At 38.8% G+C, this 15,488-nt stretch overlaps 1 protein-coding gene across 1 annotated transcript; it reads left to right on the top strand.

The window, feature by feature from the left end:
- The first annotated feature begins 204 nt into the window (after positions 1 to 204).
- Positions 205 to 11,988, top strand: LOC131592463 (GAS2-like protein 3). Its single transcript, XM_058863990.1, has 8 exons — positions 205 to 243; positions 1,199 to 1,367; positions 1,754 to 1,872; positions 2,586 to 2,727; positions 5,287 to 5,350; positions 6,018 to 6,156; positions 6,999 to 7,106; positions 7,819 to 11,988. Exons 1-8 carry the CDS (start codon positions 226 to 228, stop codon positions 9,193 to 9,195), a joined length of 2,136 nt encoding a protein of 711 aa, XP_058719973.1. The 5' UTR covers positions 205 to 225; the 3' UTR covers positions 9,196 to 11,988.
- The last annotated feature ends 3,500 nt before the right edge of the window (positions 11,989 to 15,488 follow it).

Genomic DNA, 15,488 nt, shown 5'->3' with positions numbered 1-15,488 from the left:
ATCTAAGGGCAGAGAACAGAAGTTGACTTAATACTGGATCAAAATCTTAGCTATGAAGATATTTCCTTCTTTCCCCTTCCCTTCCTATGAGACTCATTCTTATTTTTCCAAAACAGCACTTGTTTTTCTCAGGATTTTCTCAGGATTTTCATGAAAGCAGGAGAGACTGTATTAAAAATCTCTTATTTTTCCCCAGGAGCAGAAACTAATGTAAAGCAGGTGACCATGCAGAATGCGGTTCAGGTAAATGCCTTTTGAAGTGTTTAAATCCTGTATACATGCATAATACTTTTTTTTAATACAAAAGTCTACCCTGAAGCAGATGAAATACTAGATTCCCCAGTTACTTCTGATTAAAAAAAAAAAAAAAAAAAAGTTGTCATTTTCCCCTTTTACAAGGAGAAATGTGACAAGGATAACGCACTGTTGTTATCAGATAGGTGACCCATTCACTGCTTAGTGCTGTTAGCTAAGAAGGTTTTGGAGTCAAAGCCTGAGATTATTTAAAAATTTGCATCATGATTAAGATGTGGTTTTGAATAATCTTATATTCTACTTAATCACTTAAGTATAAATAAATATATTTTACATATACACTGAACTGAAGGAAAATAGTTAAGAATACCAGAAGGACTCTGTCTTTGGAAATTTTTCTTCACCACAGTGTGGTCCTGTTCTTGAAATGTAAGTTACCTCTCATTTAGAAAATATGCAGAAGAGAAATGCTACGTGTTTGTGTTCAAGAAATGTGTTATGTCCTTGCATGGGAACATGCAACATTTTAATGTTATAATTTTTAATGATTTAAGCACAAAATGTCTCTGAAATGTTTGGTCAAAAAATCAGTAGTCTGTAGTAAATTATATGATAATTTGCGGATTTCATGACTTAAAATGTCCCGAGTTAAAAAAAATTTGAAGCATTTAATGCATGTTCTCTTTATTCTATATTCAGGAAAGTATGTAATTTTTAATCTAAAGGAATCAAGAGAATGAATGCAGTGGTATATTGGTGCAGGAGTTACTAACAAGAGCAGAACCATTTGATTGAAGTGTTGGTTTGCTGTATCTGTTGAAAGGGAAGTGAACGCTTACTCTTTGAATAATTGTTCTTCAGACTAATTCAGAACCACAAGTTTTTTGTCATCTGACTGCAAGTATTAGAGCTTCCTTCTTCAGCTTACTGCAATCTTCTGCAGGTGTGGTTTGGAGATGAGCTTCCCTTGAGCCCCCGAAGTCCTCTGACTCCGAGACACGGGCCGGGTTTGGCAGATGTGTGCCTGTACGACCAATGGATATCTGTGCGGCATGAAGCCACTTTGGTGCCTATGCAAGAGGATCTCTCAATCTGGCTCTCTGGCTTGCTGGGTGAGCTTGAAAATAAATCACTCTCTAATTAATTTCAAAGCACTTCCAATATTCTAGTCAGCGCTGATGTGTAATACCTATGGTTAGTACTATTAAGATCTGGTGTATTTGAGTTTGAATGGCTGGGAGATTAAAATGCATGCTTTGATTTCAGTTTTATTAGCTGCCACCTCTTAAGGGTTGCACAATTAATTCAAATTTATATTTCTGAATCTTGTTAGTCTAATTAAAATCTAATTAAATGAATATTTGATTTGATTTTACTTACATATTTCTTCTATTTTTCAGTCTTACACTGGAATGCTTTTTGAGCTGCCTCTAAGTTCACATGAAACTTCTTTACCTTCTGTGGAATAACTCTAATATTGACCTTCTTTTTCTTAAAGGAATGGAAGTCAAAGCAGAACAACTGCTAGAAGAACTTGATAATGGGGTACTGCTTTGCCAACTGGTTGATGTTCTTCAAAACACAGTTAAAAAATGTTGTAGCACAAATAACTTAAGGGTAAGTTGTATAATGATTTTTAAAACATATATATATAAAGTCCTAAATTTTAAGCAGTAGTTACAGGGAAAGCAGGTGAGTGAGGCTTCCCAAAGAAGCATTTTGTATGCTGTGTATCCAGAGACAGATTAACAACAAAGTGGCTTTATAGGTGAACTCATGCAAAAAATTACTTGCTTTGTTAATCACATCATAAGGTTCTTGCTAGGTTTTTAGTTTGATTTCAGTGGAAATCTTGCCAGGGGAAGAGCTAGTTCAAGTCTGGAGTTTGTTCCCCTGACATCAGTGTGGGTTGTTAATAAGATACCCATTGGCACTTGGTAGTATGTTTTATGCCAGAAAGTGGTGGCTGAACTCACGTGTGCAGGTCAGCCGTAAAAGTATCCAAACCTGGAGATGGGCTTCAGTGTTTTTATTGAGCAGCAATGCTTACTTGAAATGTGAATTGCAAGCAAGCAAGTCTCTGTTACTTTGGAGTACAAAGGCTGCAGAGCTAAGGGCCGTTCACTCACTGACTATTCACAATGATGAGTAGAATGCCTTCTATATTAGTGTAGCTTTTTTCATAGGATACATACTGAGGTGAACACAAAATAGTTACAATTCTTTCTGTGCTCTGAACTTAGGGTGTATTTTCCTTTACAAATATGCTTTGAAATCTGTTGGCAATGTTGTGTGTGCACAATGTACTTCTTGTTTTTTGACCTTGACAGAATTTTCCTATGAGAAAAGTTCCATGTAAGAAGGATGCTCCATCAGGATCTTTTTTTGCCAGAGATAATACAGCCAACTTTCTTAAGTGGTGTAGAGCCATTGGAGTTGATGAGACATACCTCTTTGAATCTGAAGGCTTAGGTAACTCATTCTTTTCGTAAGATTTGCTTTGATCTCTGTGTGAATAACTACCTGGTCAGGAAGATGCCTTGTTATAGACTTTTGAACTTTTTGTCTTGACTCTGCATGTTTTGTGCCAGATTTTATTTAATGCAGTGTCCAAGTAAAAGCCTTGAAAAATCAGTTCAATAACTAATATAACTTTCATGATGCTTTTCTAAACTTCTGAAAGTTACTGTGTGGGATGAAGTGGGGACTGAGAGCTGTGCAAGATAACGTGTTTTTCTTCAGTAAAAAGAACTGCTGAGAATCAGGAGAAAAGTGTGGTTTCACTTTCTGTGTGTGGGAAGACCACAAGGCCATGGAGTCAACTCACAATAAGATCCTTTATTTGGTGTTAGAGCTCATTCTTGTTGCAAAAATCCCTCAGAATAATACATTCATGATGGTTAAAATTGGTAACAACATCAGGGCACTGTGTCTGAAATGGCAACAGCCTGTTGATAATTAACATTTACTTCAGGACACACTTAACATGATGCTAAACAATTTGTATTTTCCCATTTAGTAAGATAGTTATAAAAATAAGTATTACCAACTATGAGTATGCCTGCCCCAGTGCACAACTGATGCTGTATATAATCTTCTAGAGTGATATGACAGAATAAAATTTTTTGACTGCTAGTTAAGAGGATTGTATTTCCATCACATAATAAATAAGGAAATGCTCTTCCACCAGCTATTATGTCAGTAAAAATTAATACAAAACTTTCTATGGCAAGCCAAATTCTGTTTTTTGTCTTCTGGCTTTTATTTTTTTAATAAGAAAAAATATCTGCCTGTCAGCAGACTAGCAAAAAACTGAGAAAATATCTTTGTTATCAGTAATCATATTAATTTGTCAGGATATTTATTGGATTTTGAAGTCTTTGTGCCATTAAATGCTATTTACATGCTGGCTGGACTGGATGCCCATGCATCTCTACTGGATATGTCATCTTTTAAAACAGCTGAGAAAACTCCATCATTTGCATCTGTCTCATTTTGATTAACTAGTGAGTGTATCTTGTTTCAGTGCCAGGAAATACAGATGAATAGGACTGAATTACAAGAATATTTTAATTTTTTTTCTTTTTTAGCTCCTTGTATGAATTGTATTGCTTAAACATATTAGTTCCTGTAAGTGGACAGGTAATTAGAACCTGTTTTGCTTCCCTGAGATAAGCAGATATGATTTCCTGGTGCTGTGGCTTTCACTCATAGCAAAGAAGTGTTTTGAAGTCTGTAACTCTTGACACAAGCTTGATCTGTGGCATAAATATCTTCTGTGAGCCTTTTTGGCGGCTGAAATGAGCAGACTTGCAGCCTCCTAGATGAAACATTCTTTCCACTGATGTTTTCTATCAGACTTTCAAGCCATTCTTCATGAATGAAATAGGTGGAAGGATAAGTTGACAATTGTCTTTTTCCTATCAGGTACATATAGCAGCACCTCCTGAAAAGTGTAGATGACTGGGAAGGAAATAAATCAAGAGGGTCCTGAGACAGCAGAAAGGAAGAGTAGGCATTGTGGGGTGCCCTTTTGACATCAAGCCAAAACAAATGTCTTGATCTTTGTTAGGGATATATTTGGATGTTTCCCTTTTGGATTCAAGGGAATCAAAACACTTCCATTACAGCTGGCAAATACACACACACATGCACACACATATTCATACACTAAAAAAGAGATTAATTTGCCTCTAAAAGTAGTTTTTAGATTATGGCTGTGTCAACTTTCTATTCTAGATTTACATTTCATAATCGGATCTTTTAAAAAGCTGACTTAGAAACTGGAGTAGATGATGTAAACAAGAAAATCTGACTTTATGCTTGGATTATTCTTTAGGAAACACATTTAAAGCAAAGGCATTTTAAATATCAAATTGAACATCAGAAAGGTGTTGGATTTCATCTGTAAATATAGAGCTGGAACTTTTGAAGTAGTGATAAGAAAAAATATCTGTTGCTTACTTAACTGGTAACACAGTCACCCAGATGGTTCTTTCCCAGCCAAGGTTAAAACCACTCAGGCTGACTGGCTGTGTAGTCATCCACTTCTCAGCTAGGGCCCTTGCAGTGTATCCTCCTGTGGATGGCAACCTCCAGAGTGCCATGTACCTGGCTGTGTCTGTAGGCATGAGCATGAACAGATAGGTGTATTTTCCTATTTGTAGTTAAGTGCTTTTCATCTTTAAGAATGCAATATTGCATTTTTGGGGTAGGGAATGGGAAATGTTCACATCTCTTTCTTTCCTCTTCTCATCAAGAGGAAAGATCATAAAACATATTTCTCTTAGGAGGAAGGGAAGAGTGGTTTCAGGAGTGCCAGAATGGCTTTAAAGACTTTATAGAATAGAAAATTAGAGCTGTAAAGCATGTAGTGCTTTATCAATGGTAATGTACCTTGCCTCTTGGTAGGATGATGGGAAATTTATAGTCATGGATACCTCATCTTCCCTCCTCTTGGCTGTACCTAATTGCATAGGCCTCCTGCAATAAATATGAACTACAACTCCTCTTTATTCTGTTCCCTTTCAGTGTTGCACAAGGATCCAAGACAAGTGTATCTTTGTCTGCTGGAAATTGGGCGCATTTTATCCGGGTATGTGATCCGCACATGCTCCTAACAATAAACTGAAGGATACATCCTACTAAGTAAAACCTAAGACAAAGTTAGGATGTTATTTGCAGCTGTTAAGTGCAGTGCAGTGGATGTTAATTCTGTGCAAAAAGTAATGAGTAGTTTTTCTAGGACCATCATACAGCGTGAATATTTTTTCAAAAATTTATCAGACCCTTTCCATGGAGAGGTGCTGGTTTCTATAGCTGTGTGTTTAAGTTATGCATTCAGCATAGAGGTAATGTGTACCTCTTGGAAGAACTCACTGAGCATTAAATATGATTTTAGGGGTTTAAATTTCTCAGCTTTTTGGAACGTATCTCTTTATTATCTAAATTTATTTTAAGACTTAATTTATTTCTAGTGCAGAGCTGGAAGCTTTAAGATAGTCTATCTAAATTGGATGTGACCTCAACTGTGTTGTTTTGGAAGTATTTTTACTGCATCCTCGGTAACACTAAGGCTGCCTTAGAAAGGGCTTCTGCTAGAAACTCAGAGAGATGCTCCTTCTCTTTGAATTATCAAGGCAATTACTCCTCTGACTGATTAAGATGTCCCAGTTTGTCAAGCCACTTTTTTTGCAAGTTTGTTATAATCAGTTTCTTTTTGTTTTCTTTAGTAAATTAAACACTCTTCTTTGGTATTTGAGGTATGGAGTTGAACCTCCTGTACTTGTAAAACTAGAGAAGGAAATTGAGCTAGAAGAAACCCTGCTGATGAACTCTGGGCCACCATCACCTCCTAGCACACCAAAGTCATGTTGTCACCATGGGGAGCTACACGAGGCAGTAAGTGCTATTTGCTTAGTGTGATACAGGCTTTGAATTGAACTCTTAGTTTGGTGCTTGTATGATCTGTCTCAGCAACGACAGGCTTGTTTTCATTTAACACATGTGAGCCTCCTCAAATAGAAAACAGAAGGGTATGCACCTCTTTTTATCATTTTTGTTTTGTTTTATTTTGAAAATGTAAATACAGTACTGTTCTATATGTTTTGCAGTGCATATTACCTACTTGGATTTCCTTTCCCCTCTTCCTTTTCCTTGCTTCTTTGAGTAAAAGAAATGCTCTCCTCCAATTTTTCTTGTGTGTCAATATTCTATAACTGCAATGAATGTTTCTCTTCAATTTGATCTTTCTGTAAAACTTCATCAGATGTTAAAGCAGGCTTTGATGAAAGTCTTCTAAATCAAACCTCAGTAGCTGTACCAATTGGAAATGAGTATGTTTGCAGAAAAGGAAATGATTTGTACATCTTGTGAACTGGTCCAGAGGAAATGATGAAATATTTTCTTATTCTGCTTAAAAATTCATTTGTTTTAAAGGTCCTCTGTGTTGTAATGTAAAAAATCTGTTTCTTCGGGAATGTCAGCAACCAGATCCTTACTTTCTCTGAAAGCTCACTCTTCCTCCTTCTTGGCTATAATCTCACCCTTCCAATTTGTTACATTTCTAAGTGGCTCTTAGAGGCAGATCCTCTCTAACCCAGCACTTATTTGGGGACTCCCTGTCCCCCTTATTTAGTGTTTCCCTTCTTGAGTCTTCCTTCTTAATAGAAGATTAACTCAATAGATGGTTAGACTTGTGCCTCTATCAAAATACTAACAAATGCTTTCAATTTAATAACCAGGTAAAACATATAGCAGAAGATCCTCCCTGCAGTTGTTCCCATCGATTTTCAATTGAATACTTATCAGAGGGACGTTATAGGCTGGGAGATAAAATACTCTTCATACGAGTAAGTAGTTTTTTAGAACTCTGATTTATATTTATTTTGGGGAGAGAAATGCTTGTAAGTGAAAAGCTCATTTTTATGGAGTTGTTTTAGAATTACAGGATTATTTAGGTTGGAACAACTTGTCATTCAATCCCATATTCTAAATAGGTGTAATTACTCCATTCTTTAGAGCTTTGATCCACAAACATTGATTTTACAACCACACTAAACTAAGGTAATGTTTATCTGTGGTGTCTCTAAAATTTCAGTAATGACTTGCAACATAATTGAGGATAATGCCATAGAATATCCTGAGAATGTTGCTTGTTCAAAGCCTGGATTCTTGGAGTTTATGATTTGTGGGGTAGTTGAGTACTCTCACCAGCAGTCATAAGAGTTTGTGTTACAAGAACATCCATAATTTAAATTAAACCCATGCCAAGAACTCTGTATACTTAACAAAAATTCTTACAGAATGGTTAAAATGTCTTCTGTGAAGATGCTTCTGTTATTTTCTGACACAGAATTATTATCTGCTGGAGAAGCTATCTAAAAAAATAATTGGGAAGCATAAATCTTGTTTATCACATAATTTCTCTGTTTTAAAATGTTTCTCTGTAAGAAAGGAAGGGCTATTTTTAGTCACTCTCAATAGGTGGTAATGTAAGATGAAGAAAAATAAAACAAGATAAAAATTTCTCTTCTTCTCCCACCCCCTCTTCCCCATTCTCAGATGCTGCATGGCAAGCATGTGATGGTACGTGTTGGTGGAGGCTGGGACACTCTTCAAGGTTTTCTGCTCAAATATGATCCATGCCGAGTGCTTCAGTTTGCAACTCTGGAACAGAAAATCCTGGCATTTCAGAAAGGGGTCACCAGTGACAGTGTCCCCAGCTTGTCAGCTAGAAATCAGGAGCCTCCTCTAATGAATCCAATGTCAGCTGTCAATATGTTTCAAAAGCAGCCATCAAAATCTCCTGCTCCTGTTTTAGGTCTTGGGGCCAGTGCCAAGAAGGCTTTATCTAAATGTCCTCAGTCCCCTGCCCTGGCATCACCAAGAGTGCCTGTTACCCCATCTTCCACTGCCAAGTCATCAACAGTCAGGTCTAAATTACAAGGATCCTCAGCAACAGGTGTGCAGTCTTCTTTCAAACCATTAGCTGGCACCTCGAAGAAACAGGAGTCTCCTGCATGCAACTCACCAGCTTCTGCTCTTTCACAGCCTGGAAGCAAAAGTTCTTCAGGTGCAGGATCAAGAACAGCTCTTGTTCCCTCTGAAACGCTGCGCAAACGTATTCGGTCCCCTGATACTGCCAAGGTGAAATTTGCCCTGCCTCGGGGCTCCCCAGCACCAGCAGCCCATCCTGTCCTCTCACCCTCTAAAAAACAACCATCTCTCTTGTCTGGGACAGCTGGGACAACGACTTCAAAACAGAAGTGTGTCCCTGCTAAATGCAAACCTGTACCTGCCACTAAAACCAAAGCGAATTTGGTCGCTTCCAGGGCTGCTCGGCTGCCGGTTACAAATCTGCGCACTGTTGCCAAGTTTGCACATTCTCAGCAACTCCTTGCAAAACCTCTTGAAAATGATATTCAGATCTCAGGTGCTGGGTCTCAGCATCCTCAGAAAGCCCCACAAACAAGTTCTCATCTTGCAAGGAACTTGAAAACTGCTTCCGAGCTAAAACTTTCTGCTTCTGCACCCTCCCTTGCATTAAGCAAAGCATCAAAGTCACCACCTCCATTGTTACCTACAAGCAAAAATGTGTCATCAGCGGGCAGCAAGCAGCCAAATGCCAGTAATCCCCCTCAGGTTGGACCCTCTTTATCCAAACCTGCTGAACGCACACCTTTGTCTGTTGTAAGGCTTCCTCAAACTTCAGCCAAAGCTGCAGTGACCAAAAAGCCAGCACAGCCTTCCACAAAAGGTCAGCATTCAACCAAAAACTTGCAAACAAACAAAAGCTTGGCCCTAGCAGCCAAGAAGCCACTCCCAAAGGAGCAGGCATATAACAAAGGAACACCTGGTGTGTCAAAAGTTCCTCCTCCGAAGAGTAGGCAAGATGATCACTATTTTGTCATGACAGGGACTAAAAAGCCCAGAAAGTAAACTAATTTGTTACTTTCTGTGGAAGTCTGTGTTGTTCAAAAGGGCCTCTTGTAACTACTACTCTGAGGACAAGGAAAAAAGTTAAATAACACTACATTTGATATGAAATATTAAGTATAACCTGCCTTTTGCTGCCTAACTTACTGTAAGAACGGTGTTTATTTTGCGGTTTAGAAACGTCTATTTGGACATGTTTAGAAGTGAGCTTGCTTGCTGTGTAGCACTGTGGAATGGCAAATATCCATGATCTGCTGCAGAAAAGTGTGGGAGAAGAAAGGGGAATTAAGGCTGAAGCTTTTGCAGCAGAACTCTGGTGGTTCTGGCACATCTGCATTGAGGTGTGTGGCAAGCAACAGAGCTGTGCACAAGCTGTAAAATTTCTAATACCTCAAACAAAACTGTGGGTTTTGTTCACTGGTATCCCAGAACCCAAATCTGGGTCATGTATTTTGGAAAAAAGAAATTTCTAGTCTTATTTAGATTTGACAGATGCTGTTGTCAGTGTTCACTGTGCCTCCCCCCCCCAGTATGCCTTAAAGTGGATTCAGCTCACTTGGAAGTGGAGCTTGGTTTCTTTTAAGCTGGACACCAATAATCATGGCCTTGATTGCTCACTTTCATTGTGCCTTTGCCTCTCAAATTCAGAACAGAACTCTTCAGTGAGCAATGCTACCTTTAAAAACCAGGGCAGATAACCTTGCTTGGTCCATGTTCAAATCTGACTAGCTTTCCTAGCAAGCTCTTGCTGCATGGAGAGAAAGTAGTTTCCCAAAGAGGAATACGGTCTGCATTTGCCTTTAAATATCTTAAAGTGCCAGGAAGCTATGCAGTGTTTATACCCAGCTCCTGAAGTCTTTCCATGGGTTAAACATTTGTGATGCTGTACACCTTTACCCTTGAGAAGTGAGCTTCATGGTAGATTGAAAACTACTGCCTTTGGGAGTAGTGCTGTTTGGGTTATTTTGGGGTTAATGAACAGTTGTCCCTACAGACGCTGAGGAGCTCCGAAGGTCTTTGAAGACACACTGATGGTTTCCATAGACCATCACTTCTGCCCTCCATTCCCAGTCTATTTACAGGCAGGAGTGGGTGTCACTGCCATAGAGGCTTCTAGATTGTGGAACACAGAAGTCTTTTTTAAAAGGAGAAGAGTTCCATGGAATACGTAGTTTCTGTTGTTGAGAGGCTTTATTTTGTTGGGGTTTTTTTCCCCCTGGAACTAGAGTAAGCAAACGTCATAAACTGAGTTCTCATGCGATGTGGCAGAGTCATAGAGCAGCTTTTCTGAGCACCTTGTTAGCTTATTTTATTTAATTTATGATTCTATTTATGCATATCTACTGTACAATACTGCTCACAACCTGCTGGGAGTAAGCAGCAGATGCCAGTATCCAAACTGTAGGAAGAAAACAGATCTGCTTTGAAAACGTGGACACATGTCCCACAGGATCCCATACAAAGTTGTGTTTGGGAGAGGCCTTGGGCTTGCTTGTTTTGTATGTACACTGGTCAAAGCCACTGCTACAGTGTTAGACAGAGTATGGACTGTAGTGGGTTGCTGTCAGGTTTGATAAATCTGGCACGTGATTTCATATGCTGAAAGCATTTTACAGTAGATGACTTCTGATTTTTGGGCTTCTAAATGGTGAGTTATGTGATATATCTCATGCAGATTAATAGCTGACTTCTTGGGGTTTTCTTTCTGTAATGGGTCTGGAAGAGATAGAGTTAACTTTCTTCATAGCATCCTGTATGGAGCTGTGTCTTAGATTTAAAATTGAAACCAATGTTGATAATACACTGATGTTTGGGCTGTTGCTGAGCAAACCTTTCCAGGGTCAAATCTTTCTTTTTCCTGCTCTGCCCCTACAGTGAGTGGGCAAGAGGTTGGAAGTACATGGCTGGGAACTGGCCAACCTGAGCTGGCCAAAGGGCTATTCCATATCATAAAGCATCACCTCAACAATAAAAAGAAGGAAGAGGTAGAGAAAGAAGGGCATGCAGGTTTTGTGGCTTCTAAGGTGGCTGTTTGCCAGCTGGCTGGGCATCAGTCTGTCTGTGGGAGTAGTGAAGGCTTGCCTTTGCATCATTTGGTGGTTTACTTTTCATATCTTCATTCATTAAACTCTTTATCTCAAACAGTGAGTTTTGCTTTTGCTGCTCCCCTCTCCTTATCTTGCTGGGGGTGGAGGAGAGATAAGGGGAGTGAGAAGCTACATAGGCACTTGGCTGCTGAGTGGGGTCAACCCACAGCTCCTTTTAAACCATTTACAAGGGTTTTAGCATCAATTTTAACACTGAGGCTCTTGGATCTCAGTGTAAGGCAACTTCAACACCTGCCTTTCTGAACTACAGAGAAAATGGAGCACGTGGCTTCATCTTTGTGGTATATGATGTCATGTAATAGACTGAGTTTTAGATTTCAAAATGAAATAAAAGTGCATAAACTGTTACAATTGAAAGCTTTATCAGCTAATCTGAAGTTACACATGGGTAGACTTGGTTTGGTTTTATTATAAAAATAGTGTATTTGAGTGTGATCCAACTCTGAAAATTGTAGTTGCCAGCTGCATAGTCATGTAACATGAGGTGAACCAAGATAAGGTGTAACAAAGTACCTCCTAATGGAAATACATACTATTTTTGCAATGTTTGTTGCCAAATAGCAAGTCTAATCTTCAGTTTATATGACCTTTTGTGAGGGAAAGATAATTTGGAGCAAGGATCTGACTGAATTCTCCATGTGATATCAATGTCCTCTGTATGAGTACTTATTTAAAATAAACATACACTGCACCTTTTTATATGCATATGTGTTTCTTCTCCTGACATCTTTTTGTGGGGAGGGAAAGAGAAGGTGTTTCAGAAGGCTCACATTTTCTCTCTACCACCACATAAAAAGTAGATTCCATCTGGCATAAATAGCTGTGTCTAATCCATTGATTTGTTTGAAGTTCAAGACATTTTATACTCTGACCCTAGTGTCAGTGTGACTAATTGTGTAGAAGAGGCTTCCTACTCTTTCCTAGCTGAGCCTAAGTAGTTTCAGGTATAAGTCTGAAAGCTGTGTTTGCTTGAAATATAAAGCCACCTGTGTGCTAGTATTTTTCCTGCTTATATCTTGTCAACAAATTTAAGACCCATCTCTGTGTCTCTTGCTGTTAATGACAGAAATTTAATTAGTTTTGTTGAGTGGAGAATTGGGTGTTCTCAGTGGACCCACCTAATTAACTTAGTTTTTTTCACTTCCCTATTAGATTTTTTTTTAACCTCCTTTAGTGCCTGCGTTTGTGTGCCTGTTCCAAAGTGCCTTCAGTTCCTGCCAGGCTGGTGCTGATGCCTAATCACATAGACTTACCTTTCCACTTCACCTATGTCTAGTAAACACATGCAAGTGGCATCTACCATCCTTGTTCCTACAGAACCAAGCTCTGCATAAGTGTTAGTCGCAGCTTTTATTTAAGAGGTGCTGTTACAGCTGGCCAGTAAAGTGCAAAGGCAGTCCAAGAATTTCTCAGGTAAGTATCCTAACCCTATTTTTATATACCCTAATCATATATATGTATATATGTATATCTGGTAAATTTTAAGGCTGTTTTCCTTATAAAATTTGAAGCACCCAAAACTTTGAACATCAAACTGTGCCGCTCCTTTCCTTTTTCCCTGCAGGGAAACTGAAATCTGTTTCTTAGGTGAGTGAGTGCTATGGGGCCATCTGGTGTCTATTAATTTTATAGAGACTACTCTGACAATGTAAACCTCTCAACTTCTCTAGAAATGCACAAGTGAAACTTTTCTCTTTGATTCAAATAAAACTTTTAGCTAGCAAAATCCAGACTTGGCATGAAATAAATAATGCAAGAGACGTTTAATACTGTAAGACCCTTTCATTTAATGCAAATACATTCTTGAAAACCTCCTTTTCATTATTTTCTTTTTTTAAAAGCCAAGATTGAAGATCACTTCCTTACTAAAAGTTTTGAAAAACAAATTGTCTGAAATGTTTACAAGTTCAACACTTAGGTATTTCAGACATTTTAATAAAAAATAAAATATTTGAGAGGCGAGAGCTGCCTGCAGTTCAGATCTAGCTAGCCAGCAATCCCCATTAACTGAGAAATGCACTTTCAGGTATTTCACCTGGTGGGAATGCCAGCAGTGGATGGCTTTCTGCTTAGGAAGGGGTGCTGATGTCTAAACCAATGCTATTATGGCATTCTGTGTGAAGTATTTTGTTCCAGATGGAGGAAAAACCTTGCAGGATGGGAGCAGCTGGCCATTTCTCTAAAGAATGTAGCTAGGCAGAAAGTATTGACAGATTTGTTGTGCTAAGAGTTTTTAGAAGGTAAGAATGCAACATCAAGCTTTGATGTAAAGTTGGCCTTTAGTGCTGAGTCAGAAAGTACTGTGCAAAGCTGAGGTCCTACTAAACAAAGCCAAACCTGCATGCTTCCTCAAACACTCTGTTAGGATATTCACTCAGGAAAAGTGACATACATTGACATACAAATGACACATACATTGGTGTTTGTCAAAATACACAGGGAACCTCATAAGAACCATATTAAAGTCAATTACATGCATCTTTACAGCGAAAGTTTATACTTTACCTCTTGCTTTTTAAAAGAAAAGTAATTGTTGAAATTAGAACCTTCTAATTCGCTGATCTTTTATAAAAGCATTATTATTATTTACTTTTCTGAAGCACTGCTGCTGTTACAAAAAATGCCTTGTAGCAGAACCTGTGTTCCCAGAAGAACAAAAATAATTACCATGATGTGTCATCCTGATGAACAATATGCTGCTTCACAGCTTTTTTTTTTTCCCTTTTTGCTGAATACACTGCTCTATAGACACCTGTGAAACAAAACTATAATAAATTGCTTGTATTGTGTACACATTGCAGCATTGACCCTTTAAGTACCATGCTGTTATTTATTGCTACATCCAAAGAAAAAAGCAGCAGAATGAGTTTATTTAAAAGTCAAACTAAATATCTGTGTCTGTGTCTATAGCCCTGGAATTAAGCTCCTATATAATACATTAGATTTGGGAGGTTTTTCTAACTACAAAGTTGTATAGTCTGGATTTTAAAACACTCTTAGCTGTAGTAGGATATTTTGCTAGGTCAAATTATTTACAAATATATCCATGAAGACTTGTTTTTGGTAACCTACATGACAATGGCCATAAGAACATCTGCTAGATTATAGATGGACTTAATTGTTTAATGAAAAATATTGAGAAGTTTCTGTGTGATTTCCCTCTTAAAAGCCCATGAGTTTCCCCAAGACTTGGGTCCTTCAGTCACAGTCCATTTACACTGGTGTTTAAAAGAAACATATTAGGTCTGTAAAGTCAAACATTCACAGTTTAGAAAAAGCTGTAATTCAGATGGGTAAGTGCAACTCTTTCAGTAGCATACATGGAGTACTTGGAGTACTGTGTTCAGCTCTGGGGCCTCAGCATAAGAAGGACATGGACCTGTTGGAGCAAGTCCAAAGGAGGGCCATGAAGATGATCAGAGGGTTTGAACACCTCTCCTACGAAGACAGGCTCAGAGAGTTGGGGCTGTTCAGCCTGGAGAAGAGAAGGCTCTGGGGACACCTCAATGCAGCCTTTCAGTATCTAAAGAGGGTCTTCAGGAAAGCTGAAGGGGGGCTTTTGATGGGAGCATGGTACTGAGGGATAGGACAAGGGGTAATGACATTAAACTGGCAGAAGGTAGGTTTAGATTGGATGTTAGGAAGGAATTCTTCACTCCGAGAGCGGTGTTGCTTGAAGAAGTTGTGGTTGCCCCATCTCCGGAAGTGTTCAAGGCCAAGCTCTATGGAGCTCTGAGCTACCTGGCCTAGTGGAAGGTATCCCTGCCTGTGACAGGGGTGTTGGAGCTAGATGATATTTAAGGTCCCCTCTAACCCAAACCATTCTATGATTCAATCATTTGACAGACATGTCCATTATAAATTATGACTTCATCAGCGTGCTGTTTCACTCAGCCTGTAGAAGACACAGCTCTGCCTGCATAAGCAGTTGTACAGCAAATGTACTTCTCTCTGTACATCAGTGTGTGGCCCCTTGCCTTATTTTCAGCCTGTGCTGAAGACAGTGAATCATTGTCACAGGGGTATTTGCAGGATCTCATCCCAGGACCTGAGTGTTTCTTGAGGTGTATCTCCTTAAAACTGAGGAAAGTCAGGGCTGAAAGTCACTGAGATTAAAGTATCCATTCAGTTGAGTCAATTAACTTGAGGTGGCTTGCACTTCAAAGTAGTTAGTGTGATAGTGTGATA

The sequence above is a fragment of the Poecile atricapillus genome, chromosome W, assembly GCF_030490865.1.
Source record: "Poecile atricapillus isolate bPoeAtr1 chromosome W, bPoeAtr1.hap1, whole genome shotgun sequence".
Classification (NCBI taxonomy): domain Eukaryota; kingdom Metazoa; phylum Chordata; class Aves; order Passeriformes; family Paridae; genus Poecile; species Poecile atricapillus.
Note: the sequence above shows the minus strand (reverse complement) of the source record. Positions and strands in the feature narration are given on the sequence as shown.